General features: G+C 40.3%; 2 protein-coding genes across 2 annotated transcripts; both read right to left on the minus strand.

Moving 5' to 3' along the window:
• Positions 1–893: 893 nt before the first annotated feature.
• On the minus strand, positions 894–3,863 carry LOC121864218. The gene is made up of 3 exons (XM_042363263.1): positions 3,668–3,863; positions 2,416–2,836; positions 894–1,740 (listed from the first exon to the last, which is right to left on the minus strand). Exons 1-3 carry the CDS (start codon positions 3,668–3,670, stop codon positions 1,559–1,561), a joined length of 606 nt encoding a protein of 201 aa, XP_042219197.1. The 5' UTR covers positions 3,671–3,863; the 3' UTR covers positions 894–1,558.
• Positions 3,864–8,013: 4,150 nt separating this feature from the next.
• On the minus strand, positions 8,014–13,976 carry LOC121864219. Its single transcript, XM_042363264.1, has 4 exons — positions 13,860–13,976; positions 12,053–12,182; positions 10,143–10,339; positions 8,014–9,265 (listed from the first exon to the last, which is right to left on the minus strand). Exons 2-4 carry the CDS (start codon positions 12,157–12,159, stop codon positions 9,102–9,104), a joined length of 468 nt encoding a protein of 155 aa, XP_042219198.1. The 5' UTR covers positions 12,160–12,182; positions 13,860–13,976; the 3' UTR covers positions 8,014–9,101.
• Positions 13,977–14,490: the final 514 nt, after the last annotated feature.

Genomic DNA, 14,490 nt, shown 5'->3' on the forward strand with positions numbered 1-14,490 from the left:
TCTGATATTTATTAATACCTCATATGATGTTCAGAGATTTGAAACTGATAGTGAATGCATATGTTTTACATTAAGTTAGATAGGTCTGATTACAGATGATGCATTCAAGGTGTACTGAGTCTATGTTGAAAGCAGCATTTAACTTTATGTGTAGAGTACATGGTGTTAAGAGATATGTTTTGAGATCTTACACACAGCCAGCTGCTCAGAGGAGGTAGCCAGAAGTGTTTTTTGTCCTACTGTTGATCTCACATGTGGAGTAAATATGACCAGCTCATAAGCATTGTTACGAGAGAGTTACTTATTGGGTGTGTTATTCATCCGAGTATCCATGTATGTAGTTTGAGTTGTTTGGGTGTACGGAGTGAACAAGTGTATGCGGGTCGCACTTTACTTTTTGGCGAATGTAACAACGTAGCGCAGGGAGGCTTTTAGTCCTGGTGTTATTACTAAGAGTCCTGTTAGGAAGAGTAATTACACACTTATAAAATATAATATCATTAAATTGAATATTTGAAGCATCACCGACCCCTACAAGACTTTTAATTACTTTTATCCTCTTCGCCACTGATCGAGCACGTCTCTGTTACGCCCTGTTGGCAAGTACTGGCTCCAGAATATATCTGTACCTGTGCCAGTGTTGGTCAAATCTGGTCTTGAAAGAGCTCACACTCGGTGCCATCACAACACTCTGTCGGATTGTTCCAAGGGTTTGCAATTCTCACAATTTTCTGGACTTGTGGCATCTTCAACCTTCAGCTGTGACTGGAACAAAGCTTCGACTCCTGAATACATCTAACTAGACACACACTCTTAATTGATTTCATATATTTTCGATGCTCCCCAGGATTTTTGTTATCACATCCTCCCCAAAGGTTAAGGAAATAGAAATATACCGGATAAAATGTAAGTTAACAATACATAATTAAGATATTATTTTAGGCACACTGAGGCCGAAGTGGCTCATCGTAAATTGTGTACAGTATATTCTAGATTACAAGAAAATCTTTGACCAAATTCATAGCTGCAAAATTAATACTTTCAGTAACCATTTAATATAAAAATGTCTTAACTGTTTCTTGGGTAAAATGGCTAACATTATTTTTTCCTTCTTGTGTTACACTCACATGAACCCTAACGCTTATTGAAACGCTGTTATCTTACAGGAATCCTAATGCAGGTCAGCAATTTACCAGAGTTATTCATTAGCTGTGTTTATGAAAATTGAAGTACTAGCAACCTCTAAACCGCTGCAACACCTAATACATTGCGATCAATATATTGTGATTATTGTTTGGTGACGCCTACTGAAATTACTGATGGTCTGCGAAGAATCTAAAGCAGTAGCCATGGGGCACCACACACCTAGTAACCGCTGGTAATGGTCGCGGGACATCGCAGACTAATGTGGGGCCCTTCAGACATGGTGACGATTGATAACAGGAGTAAAGCTGAGAATTGGAGTGTATAAGTACCAAGAGTGTCTGGCGGTAGTAGTACTGTAGTAAAGACTGAATTCTTGGTGAGTGTGACTGCTAGTGAGGTATGGCAGGAGAGTTCAACCATACCGTCGCTCAGCAGCTTTACACACGTGTCGATGTACACACACATCGAAGCAGCATTTCTGACCATACTGACATTCTCTGTCCTGTACGCAGTATTGCAAGGCGCTGTGACGAAAGCTGCCAGGGCAGGATTCTCTTATCTCTGGACACTGAAGTTTCCCGTATGAAGTTGACTCTGAAGGCAGTAAAGCAAATTGCAGTTGTAAATAATGCATCTAACAGTATAATCTCATTACTCAACGAGACACACCCTGAGTATCTTACATGTACAGTCGTGAACAGAAGTCCTGTCGCCCCTTTTGCTGCTCCACGAACCCCGAGATTCAGACTCATGAATCCGAAGCATTTATGGGCAGAATAATGCACCAGTGTCTACTGCTTCGGGTTCATGAGTCTGAATCTCTTGGTTCGTGGAGCAACACAAGGGGCGACTGTACCATATATAATCCACATTGGAAACAACTTTCAACGACTTTGGGTGAATAGACTTACCTAAAAAATTATCATTGTTTGTATAACTTGATTATTCAGGCACACGGTGAACCACTGTAAATTTTTATAAATATTTATCTTTATGTGCATGCTGAACTAATGCAAACTTGTATAACTTATAAGTCTTATATGGATCAATGTAAGCGTGTAGGACTACTTTACTGACTCTCTCTCTCTCTCTCTCTCATAAGTTTAAGACTTTGAGAGACTCACAATAAGGTGAATGCTAATTTTAGAAATCAAACCAACAGGTCGACGATCGCTGGCATCCTCATAAGTTGTACTGTATTGTATAAATTATGACTAAAATTTACCTCAGAATCTCCTTATACTTAAAAAAGCAGTAAAGTTGACTGACCTTCACAACAATAGATGTCCCAAGGGTTGTAACGTGAACAGTAGTATTTACACCCGGTTGTGGGGTACCTCGGCTCCGACCCATGTTGGCCGGGGTGCACCACTGGCCATTTTCCGGGCAAGTTTTGGTGGCCCGGGTACAGTCCTCCTGGGTACTGTTGACTGGGCATGTGCACGTTAGGTGTGTTCGGGTACTGCCCTACGCTTCCAAAGTTACCAAACCCATTACCTCCCAAACTGTTGGGTCCCCAGTTGAGGATGCGATCATGAGGTTTCTCTTTCGTATCATCAGAAGTTGAGTCACTTGGAATTATGGTCGTCAAGTCTTGGTGAGTCTCGGTCAGAGCATCGGAGGGAGTAGGTGAGGATAAACTCCCAACAACAACACAAGCTACCACCACGAGGACTAAGGTATTCATTCTCTGAAACAAGAATAAGATCAAGATGTACAGTAAGTCACATAATAGTAAATTAGCCACGTTGATCACCATTGTCAGTTGTTCTCCACGGACTATATTTCTTATACCCCCACCCCCAGGCAACTACAAGAATAATGATAACAAACAACAATTATTATTATTGAAAACAAAATGATAAAACCTGAAAGCTACTTTATTAACCTCTTACACATCAGTTTTCATATTAATAGCTTCACTTAACAGCGCACAGTATCTATGATTCACAGTTGAATCATAAATAAATTTTCTGTTGATTGTCAATAGAATAAAAGAAGAGTCGCTAACATGTTACTGAATATCAAATGAAATTCAAATAATTACTGTACCTTGCGAGAGTATGGGACACTTAAGTTAATGATGTAATAAATGATGTTGACAAGATACATTTATATTGTTCCAAGTCAAGCCACAACAACAGTAGTTTGTAACAAAAAAAGATTAAAACAAGAGTCGATTATGGTAACAGCCTGAACAATAAAGTTGTCCAGGAGTGTCGCTGAAGTGATACATAATTAGTACAAATACTTAATTGGCTTTCCTTAATATATAAAATAATGATGAATTAACATTTCAAATAAAAGTAAAGTCAACTCTTATGAAGATGAGTTGTCTAATTTTCGTTTTTTTATTACTACGATACTTACTGTATATTACTCTTTATATGACAACCTTTTGAAATCTAAATCATAGTTACAGAACAAAGAACTTAATGGGGAAATCTCAGCCATGTAAACAAATTAAAATAAAATTTACCGTGGAAAACATAAACTGTGTACAATGACAATGATCACTTACCATAGCTGTCGAGTGACTGTATGAGTAACTGGTGCTTGTACAGACTGTAGGAGTGTCTAGCAGTACACCGGAACCTCGCCTTCAGCTGTAGCAGCGTTGTCACGGCAAAGTACTGGGAGGGAGAGTGACTGCAGTGACTAACAGAGGAGTGTACCTGTTGTGGTTTACTTTCCACGTGTGACTGACGTACAGAGAGTTCTAGCGGCCTTTAAATACCCACAGAAACAATGGCCGAGGCAAATGAGGGACCCACACACACACAAAGGGACACCTGCCTGACGCCAGCCCGCCCTAATGTTACTCATCATTGTACAAAATTTGTCTGCTTCACTACGCGGTGGCCTTTGTATACGCCCAACACCACGCTCCGCTCCTTGTTTACTCCAACTAACTGGCTTTCCCCCCTTAACCTACCGCCCTAATGTTTTGTAACCACCCGTGGAGTTTTATCCACTTTCTACATTAGCTAATGACCCTTCACCCATTTGTTTATAATAATCAACGAAACTAATAACACTCCAGTCAAGTTTAAGCCAACTAACCACGCTCCTGTCACGTCTAGACCAACTAATTACGCTCCCGTCACGACTAAACCAAATAATCACGCTCCTGTCACGTCTGGACCAACTAATCACGCTTCGGTGTCATCTTGACCAACTAACCACGCTGCCGAAACGTCCAGACCAACTAAACACGCTCCTGTGATATCCTGACCTACTAATCACGCTGCATTCCCTAGAAAGACGAAGAGTGCGGTGAGATATGTTAGAAGTATTTAAGTGGGTGAAAGGAATCAATAAAGAGGATATAGATAAAGTTCTTATAATATCCGAGCAGGATAGGACTCGGAACAACGGATTTAAGTTGGATAAATTTAGGTTTAGGAGGGAGATAGGAAGAAACTGGTTCACAAATAGGGTGGTGGACGAGTGGAACAAGCTTAGGAACTTTGTATTAAATGCTGGAACGCTGGAAAGTTTCAAAAGGAGGCTGGATAGATTCATGGATGATAGAGAGTGGTAGTAACTCTCGACAGGAGCTGCCATGCACAGGCCAACGGGCCTATTGCAGGCTCCTTATTTTCTTATGTTCTTATGTTTTGATCACGCTTCGGTGATATCTTGACCAACTAACCACGCTGCCGACACGTCTAGACCAACTAATGACGCTGCCGACACGTCTAGACCAACTAATGACGCTGCGGACACGTCTCGACCAACTAATCATGCTCCGGTGATAGCTTGACCAACTAACCACGCTACCGACACGTTTTTTTGCACAATTATCTTTTGCTGGTAATTTTTTCAGACAAACAAACCGCTCTTCATGTTTACAGAAACTTGTTTAATTGAATGCTATACACATTTAGCGTATTAAATCCAACTGTAATTTTCATTTTTTTTGTCGTGTTATCGATATTGTTTTAATCTTTTATGCCAAATTAAAACTCTTTGTAGTCATATTAAACTGAAGTTCAATATTATTCCCCAGAACCATTGTGACTACGTGATACAGGTAGTGTCAAGGTGTGCACACAGACAGCAAGCTGACTTGCGGAAGATTTGTGATTTTATGTTCAGCTAGTCGATCTCTCTATTTGTCCAAAAATAATTTGCCTTAATGAAAATTTTATTTTATTAAATTGCAATTTTTATTTTATAAATTGTATTTGTAAATTTATTATCTACCTTTTCTTACTTCATAATCTAATATTTCTTAGCCATAATTGACCATTTCTTGCTTTATGTACTGTACAAGCGTCACTTCTCCACCTCAGTGCTTCTTAGTATTGTGAAATCGTAGTGCAGTTACGCAATATTTAAGGCGGAGGTGGCAGGTCGAGTTTACATATTGGCACATTGATTAGGGTTGGTTACTTCAGGGAGTTGCGACCATGCCACCTACCTTGCCAATAGTTCACACCCTGTGGGTTGATGCTAAGAAGGGCATCCAGCCGTAAGACTTTGCTTCAAAATGCCTGATGGAAACCTGGTTACCTGAGCTCTACCCATCCCTGGTCTGGGGTCTGGGCTGCATTTTCTGGTGGTAGTGAACTGACGGGGGTGGGCATCTCGTTCTGGTTTTACCCAACAGTTACCACCAGGTAAATCGCGGTTAACCCACACAAGCGTGAAAAATGGCTGTGAAACGATGATGATGAAGAATTTCGGTATTATATGAAAATTTATTTAGACCTTGGAGGTGTTATTTTATATTGTCCAAATTATTATTGCTACAATATAGGAGAATCATTATCAATATGCAACAACGGAGACGAACAATAATTATACCGTATAATGCGCAACAAAAATGAACTGTGATGAATATTATCAGCAGGTATGACATGAACAAAGGGATCTAGCAGTTTGTCCTGGAATTATTCATGCGCGAATTTTTGTGGCGGATGCGAGGCGAGGTACAGTATGATGCCAGGGAAATGCTTATCACATGCATATGCAGCAGTGACACTCACAGCTGCGCTTTTGTTTATATACAGGATGTTCTCAGAAGATTATGGTTATAACTAAATTATCTAAGCTCACGGTTCATAATACCCTTGGCCCTGGGAGTATGGATGAACAAAAGATCACTTATGATTGGATATTAGCATTTTTGAGTTTTATATTAAAAAGGCGATCGCCACTGCACGAATAACTGCAGGTCGGTGATTTTGACCTGTACAGTTATAAAGTATTAGAGAACATTAAAAGTGATGCCATGATGGACCATCTACAGTACAAGGGAACACCCTAGTGAAGGACTACCAGCACGGGTTTATGCCCGGACGTTTTTATTTGTCGCAGCTGCAGGAGGAGTTGGATAATGTGGCCATAGCTCCCTGAGCGTGGCGGCAATATTGGCACTATAATATATGCCTTGAATTGCCGAGGTATTTGAAAGAGTAGGCTACCCTACGAAAGGCCGAAAATTAAACTGGAAGGATTCATAATTTGGGGAATATTTTGGCGTGGATTGGAAATTTTAAGAACCCAAGCAGCGTGTGGAGATTAATTACCACGAGGTCGTCATGTGCAACCCATGGTAAGAGGTGAGCCACAAAACATTGTGCCGAGACCGATGGTGTTTGTTTCATAGAGGATATGCCAGGTGCTGTTCATTCTCCCGTCCACAGGCTAACAGATGACGCTAAGCTATTCAGAGAAATTAAAAACCTAAAGGACTGTTGTGAAATGCATGATAATGCACCTTGGTCGTGGTAATAGTAGGGTGGGTGTTGTAAGGGTGTAGAGGGGTGGGTGTTGTTAGAGGGTGTGGGTGTGGAGAGGTGGATGTTGTGAGAGGGTGTGGGGACCTGAGAGTGGGTTGGGGTGGGTGTGGAAGGGTGGGTATCGTGAGAGGGTGTGGAGGGGTGGGGCTGTGTTCACTCAGTATACTGGTGATACTATTGTGTGTCAGGTGAGTAAATGTTATTGTTTTCAACTCTCCCCATCACAGCACCTGTCCTAACCCCCCCTCCCCCCCACTCTCCTCCGTTTCCCTCGGCCTCCCACTTCCTCAGTGTAACGTCAACGACCGAGGTTTAGCTCCCCTCTCTCCCTCCCTCTCTTCCTTCCTGCTTCCCTCCTACATATATTTCCTATTCTCTTCTGTTAATTAACCTTTCTTGACTACCAACACTATATTTGGGGGGGAAACTGAGACGAAGTGAACCCACCCTCATGTGTACAACCAGCGAGACAGAAAACATTAGTAGTGTTAGGTTGTGATTCTCTTTTATTATGTTTATTTGTGATGTCCTATAGTCACAGTCCTTTTTCCGGAGAGCTGTTGACTGAGTGTAGCGCGAGCATTGAGATAATAAAAGACAACAACAGACTGTATAAGCTCATTATCACAATACGAGGTGGAGGATTTCCTCGACTTCGCGCAAGAATAATTTCTCTCACATTGTAACAAAGTTCATGTTGGGAAAAACTTATGTTTGTCAGCCACCACACTACTCTAAGACGGAACACAATTTTAAAAAGTAAAGCTGTGGTATTTGAGGGAAAATATTATGACGTTCATGATGACTACCAGCGCTAGAGGAACACATTACATGAGAGTATAAACTGGGAAGAATCTACAATTGGAGAGGTAAAGCTGAAATTTTTGAAGCTTGTTTATGCAATGTTTGCCCCGGAAGACAAGGAATATAAGAAGGAAGATAAAGAGCATTAATCTTACGGTAGGTACAGAGTAATTAAAAGCAAACATTACCAGCGGGAAAAAGTACCGCACAAACAACGAGTGGCGGACGAAGTATTTGGAAAAATTTACTTGAATAAAAAGAGTTTATAAAGTACTCAAGTACTCGGATAAAAATTACTATAATAAAACAAAAATTAAAGTGCCAATACTGTACTCAACATATCAGATAATTCTGATTCACCAGGTTCCTGTAGACAAAAAATTTATATTAACGGTAACAACAAACTAAGTACACATTATATGATTTTTAATTTACAGTAAATACTATTGTGTTGGACTTCCTGGCCGTCAACACCTGAGTCACATTGGCTATAGCATCCTTGGTCTTGAGTCCTCCTGGTGGGGTGTGGGGCAGTTTAAGTGTTCTGGAGATAAACACGGCCACTCGTTGTTCTTGTGTTGACTAGGCGTATTTTTATCTTTCTTTCGAGAAACACAAATCCTCACTGCACCATAATAAAGCAGGCTACATCACGGAGGACAATACCGCACTGTTAACATTAATTATTATAGTTTATTAAGGCAGCACAGCTAAAATAACAATAAATGTATAAATTAAGATAACTTTTACAGTCGACTGAAACTTATTCAACTTTATCGCCAAATAATAACAAATTCAATAATATAACTTTGTGATTGGAAGTGAACTGCATAATACCTTGTAGTGTGTGTACTGGACATGTTCACTGGCTGAGTTGTTCGCTATCATAACGGAAGGCAATACATGTTTTATATTAAAAGGAAACAACTTTTCTTGTGGTTACGATCCTCACTTTAATGTAGTTAATTATTTTTTGCACAATGTGGTTGAGAAACGAGGCAAAAAAATGCAAGCAGTACAACACTCCTGATGCTCTCAAATGTGCAGTGTAAACGAACGTTCTTGTTGATAATACGGAACTATAGAGACACTGCAGCGTTGGCTTGATACTTCCTGTGTGTGATCTTTCATATGATTCTCTATTACACCCAATACTCTCACCACAACAAACATCTCTGACCTGCGCACATATCTGGCATATGTGAGACAGGTCCTCATCAGCCAGCTGGAATATGAATGGCCATCTCTAATACCAGTATAGTAATATACAAATACAGTTTTTACTCGTGTAACTTATGAAGTTAACATGAAAAATTTACACCTGACTCACTTATGGGTCAGTCTAGTAGAATGTGCGACAGACAGGAGAAAGCACACCTTTGTTGATGTCTGCAGCTGTCGTTACCCAAAACAAGGCCTGGCTGGCTTACACACGTGTTGTTCGAGGCACCTGTCGAAACAGCATTTGTCCGCTGCGTTAGCGCAGTCGAAGTCGTGAGTACAAGGCACCGGTGGCCCGAGTCTGGGGCAGTTTGGGCGGACTTTGGGGCAACACCCGGGTTTATCTGTAGTGAGAAAATATTAAGTTATGAGTCCACAGAAGTACCATCAAGCATCCTGAAAAAACTTTTATTTAGTTTACATTGATTTATTTAATGAGACACTTGAGCGTAGTGACTATCTATACAATACGGATTCCGAGCACCAATATTTTGCCTCAAAGCCACTTACGACATTGTGCAATCCGAACGTCTCAATATTTCAGGTATGGCAGCGTTCGTCTGGTCAGTGCTGGCTACCGTGTAGAACCCGCACAGCGCTAACTCCTGCTGTGACGAGATGGTCAGCAGGAGGAAGGTAGCCACGCAGGCCACTCTGATCGCTTTCTTCAGGTTGTGGTAAGGTAGTTTAATTTCATGTGACTGTAATACTGGTAATTAATCTAGAGAAATTACTATTTAAACGAACTATAAATGTAATGATTTATAACCTAAAAACAGTAAAGTACTGTTATTAAGGTTTCATGTGATTGTTGATGGAGTTTATTGTGTGCCGTCGATACTGAAATAAATTTTCCGGAATTAAGCTTATCAAATTTGCTTGGTGATTTACCTAGTTTTTTTTTTTTTTTTTGCCATTAAACTCTATATTACACCATTCAGTTAACTACCTGTTTAAAATGCAAGTGAGACTGGTCATAAAGTGGTCCAATGGTCACGTTTATATATCTTTCAGTTTTTGTAGTGTTGTGTTTATGACTTAATAACCAGATTATATTATCAAGAAAATTGAGCTTTATTCGTTGCGCTAAATATATGATAACTGTTGCGGTAGGTATTCATATCACATTGAAATAAAGAAAAATTTGTATATACTATATAACTATGTTGACACATTATACGTTACAGTAGCACAAGAGTAGGCCATGCATGCATCACTGACCGGGCCTGTGCGTGGTGGGCTGACCGCAGCAGTAGAAGGAGTTCTCCGGGGTCCTGCACCAGTAAATACAGCTCGATGATGTATATTTGTTAGGTCGCAAGCCGTGGTTAGGACGACCTACTGTTTGGGTAGATACTGACACTTGTACATTTCCTGCGAGAGAGCTGAAGATGGCCTGGAGAGCCCCGAGGGAGGACCTGTGGGAGCACGGAAGTTGGAGGTCGGCGTTAAGGAAGGCGACAATCATGAACTGCTCTTTAACTGTGTGTTGGAGTAAGGTAGGTAGACATGACATTGTCCTCTAAACGTTAATATAACTGAAAATTTACTCGTATTCAAACTGGACTTGCCTAGTACTCTGTGGATAAGAGAGAATAAGACGTATAATTGAACAGCGTAATAGGAGGTGAGTGTACACCCCACATTTAATGTTGTAAGTTGCATGTTGTGGCAAGACGTGAGAGGAAAGGAAATTCCAGAGATGGGGAAGAAAACAAATGACGTAGTAGTGCTGGCAGGAGCTTCGTGTATAACCTCTCCACCTTATCGGCCCTTCAGGATCACTCGGTAAAGTACTGGAGAACTGTATAGAAAATGACAAGGACTAGCAAGAAGAGAGAGGGAGAGAGAGGTTAATGTGGAATATAAAAGAATTAAAAGAAATTGTTCAAGTGTTAGACTGTAAGTAAAGGGTAAGTAGACTGTTAACAGGTGAAACAGGACAACAGGAAGGGTGTGTGCCCTCCCATTGACTGCTCCCGCCATTGTTCTTCGTCGGCCACCTCAGGTTTACAGACTCTGTAAATCTAAAAAGTGCATTGTCTTGTGTGTGTGTGTGTGTGTGTGTATGTGTGTGTGTGCGAGCGTGTGAATGTGTGTGTGTGCAAGCACACGCATGTGTGTGTGTGTGTGTGCAAGCACACGCATGTGTGTGTGTGTGTGTGTGTGCAAGCACACGCATGTGTGTGTGTGTGTGTGCAAGCACACGCATGTGTGTGTGTGTGTGTGTGTGCCAACGTGTGTGTGTATGTGTGTGTGTGTGTGTGTACATATTAGTTTCTTTAGTGTTGATGATACTGGCGGGAATATTTTAAGTAAGATCTAAGGGATACATTATGAGGAATGTTTGACTGTTCTAGTGTGACCAGACATTGTATACGTCACGGGTGTGATGACACAAAACATCAGTTGGTTTTGTTTTCCCTGCCGGTGAGACCGAGAGATTTTTGTTTACCCACGGTTTGTTTGTAGACGTCCAGTTGTATGTTTTAACGTTCTTCGGTCGTCCTAACCATCGTCAGTGTACTAGCTATTGCATTTTAAATATTTGATAAAGGTGTAACGTGCTATTGTACTGATGCACGCCGAGTGACTTTTGGATCTGATAATAAAAGATGATTTGACCTCAATTTTGCTCAAGTGGAATTTCCATAGAGATGACGAGGCTCAGGTGAGGATCTCTTCCATCATATGAATTCATTACAGGTGAATTAAGTTACCAAATCAATTAAGAATTATTTCCTCGTACTGGAATTTAATAAATAAAATTGTTTGTTACAAAAATGTAACATAATACTAACTGGAAATCTGCATGCGGACGACTGATACAATACCATACCAAGTTTTGTTGAGCACTTCATGGTAACAATTGTGTGAAAAGTTTGCAATTAAAAGTTTAGTCCTCGCTGCCTGAATACACCTGAAAATGATTTTAAGCCTTTTGTTAAGAGTAGATGCCATTATTCTGTAAGGAAACCAAACTTTAAGAAATGGGAAATAAAACAATTATCGTATATCGTAAGAAGACATTAAATGAGCTCTGAGAAGAGGTTATCTTGAGGTGATAACCAAGAGTGATTGTTAGGAGAAGAATATAAGAGAGTGTTATCTGGGGATTCAGGATAACATACCGTGTATCGGAGGCAGCATGAGGATCTTTGATGATGATCTTGGTATTCTGGGCTGCACACCCCTGGATCAACACCGTCAAGGCTGCCAACCACACTGTTACAACCATCACTCAGCAGGCTGGTCAAGGTGCTGAAGGGCAAGAAACTGAATATTAAAGGTAAATATAAATTATTATATTTCTGGAAGATTTAGCAAAATACAATGGAATTGTACGCCGTCTTGTCCTTAGCATCTCCTTCGTGTGGACAGATTTTCTTAAAACCTGGATTAAAAATGATCTGATTATTCTCGACTTAAAGCGTAACTATGTACGGGTGGTGAAGATTGTAATTTAAATTGAATTGAATTGAATTGAAACAGTTTATTTGGCCGGAAAAAACACAGATACAGAGTGGATAATAATAACAATATTAACATGGCTGAGCCAGTTGAGAACCTGAGCTCTCTTTTAGGTACCTGATATACACTATACATTTATCTCAAGGAAGTATTATGTAACATTTAGTAACATCTGGAATAGTACAGTAGTATAATGGTAATAAGAACATATCATAATGTTACCGCGGTTATCACTTCAATATTTCTTTATTTTATTTATTTATTATTATTATGAAAAACATAAGTATAATGGGGAAGCTTTATGTTGGTTTCCTTTATTTTCTATAAAAAACGAAAAATTACTGACTGTACATATTACAGGTAACAGCTATATAAAATGGTATCACTTTGACTGCTCAGTGATGCCTGAAAAATAAGGCAAGAGTACAGGAACACACCAATGACATCATCACCGCCAGGCCAGCTAAAGTGAGGCTTGAGCTTGGCCAAACACACTCATAAACTACACACATTCACACACCCATGCATAATCTTGTCCTCCCAGCCCCCACAAAATAAGAGAAGAAATTTTGCTTCTTGAACAAAATTTTATACCCCCCTTAGACAAGCTACACACAGCACACGCATTCTTCCTCAAGAATTTCCACTTTTAAACAGGTACTATACATCAACCTTGAATCGTCATCACAAACAATATTTAGTTACAAGTACCACAAATTCCCCTTAATTACAAACCTCACAAGCTTCTCTTTCACTACAAACACCACAAACTTCCCTTAATTACCAACACCATATCTTCATCGCAAACCAGCCTGGTCGTCTTCTCTCAACTCCACCCAACAACGTCAGCTAGAGAAGGTACAGAAAAGGGCCTGCAGAATCATGCTCGGCGCAGAATACTCCGGCTACACCAACGCTCTCTCCACCCTGGAAATGCCATCCCTCATTCCCTCAGTGACCTCCACCACCAAGCACTGGAAAGGTTTGGCCGTGGACTACTGCACCACCCTCGCCATCGCCACCACCTGCAGCCCCCCACCCTACTCGCGCAGTCCGCCACTACAACAAAATTCAGCCCATAAGAGCCCGCAGCGATAGATATAAGAACAGCACCATCCCATCTATTGTTAAAATAATAAACAACTCCTGATTTATGTACTGTACAGCCCTGTATATGTATTCAATGCATATTATATCATTATGTCTAAATCAAATGTAAGTCTGTATATTTTCAGCCACCGGCTGCAACTCTATTAATAAACCGATTATTATTATTATTATTAGTATTATTATTATTAACACAGGCAGGAGACTGACCACACCACAGCGTGATAGCGAGTCATAGGTCCACGACACAAGTACCTCTGAACCCACGTAAACACGGCAAACTTATTATTTTAACTGAATATCCCCATTAACTTCAGCACAAACTTCCTGTCTCTGTATTAAAACGTCTGAAACGCAAACCTTCTGTCTCCAGCGAAGGTAGAGTAGAATGTTAGGTATAGCTGGTGGTGATGTCACGGTAGCTGTGGGTGTAAGCTGTCACGACTCGGGTGGTCCTGGGGTTTATATCCACGATGAATGAAAGCTTCTGATCAGCTAATGTGAGGTTCCAACTTGTCTCTTTAGTTAAGATTTTATCACATTTTGTATCCAAGCTCGTCGCCATAGATGTTACAGTGAATGGTAATAGCTCCTGGCACTGACATATCCTATTGTTTTCCTAAGTACTTATTTTTTTTAATGCCGAATTTATAATCTAGAATTGTTCTTGTTGTATGTTTTTTTTTCACTCGGCGGAGATATACCATACAGGAAACTCAGGATAATTTGGGTGATCCCTGAAGCCACTGTCAACAAAGCCTCGACCGAGTAATTTGAGGAAGCAATTCAATACAATATTGCACAAGGTCGCAGGAGTCATGGGGAAACACAAGTCATTATTCCTCAATGCTATAGATCTTAGAGGGGAAATTTCCTTGTTAATTTTGCTGATACAAGATAATTAAAAAACTTTCATTGCATCGTAACACCTTTACTTTACGGATAATTAAGAGCCTCTCAGTTTTTAAAATTATTACTGAGGGATTCTTCC

This window comes from Homarus americanus, unplaced genomic scaffold (assembly GCF_018991925.1).
Source record: "Homarus americanus isolate GMGI-L3 unplaced genomic scaffold, GMGI_Hamer_2.0 scaffold26351, whole genome shotgun sequence".
Lineage (NCBI taxonomy): Eukaryota > Metazoa > Arthropoda > Malacostraca > Decapoda > Nephropidae > Homarus > Homarus americanus.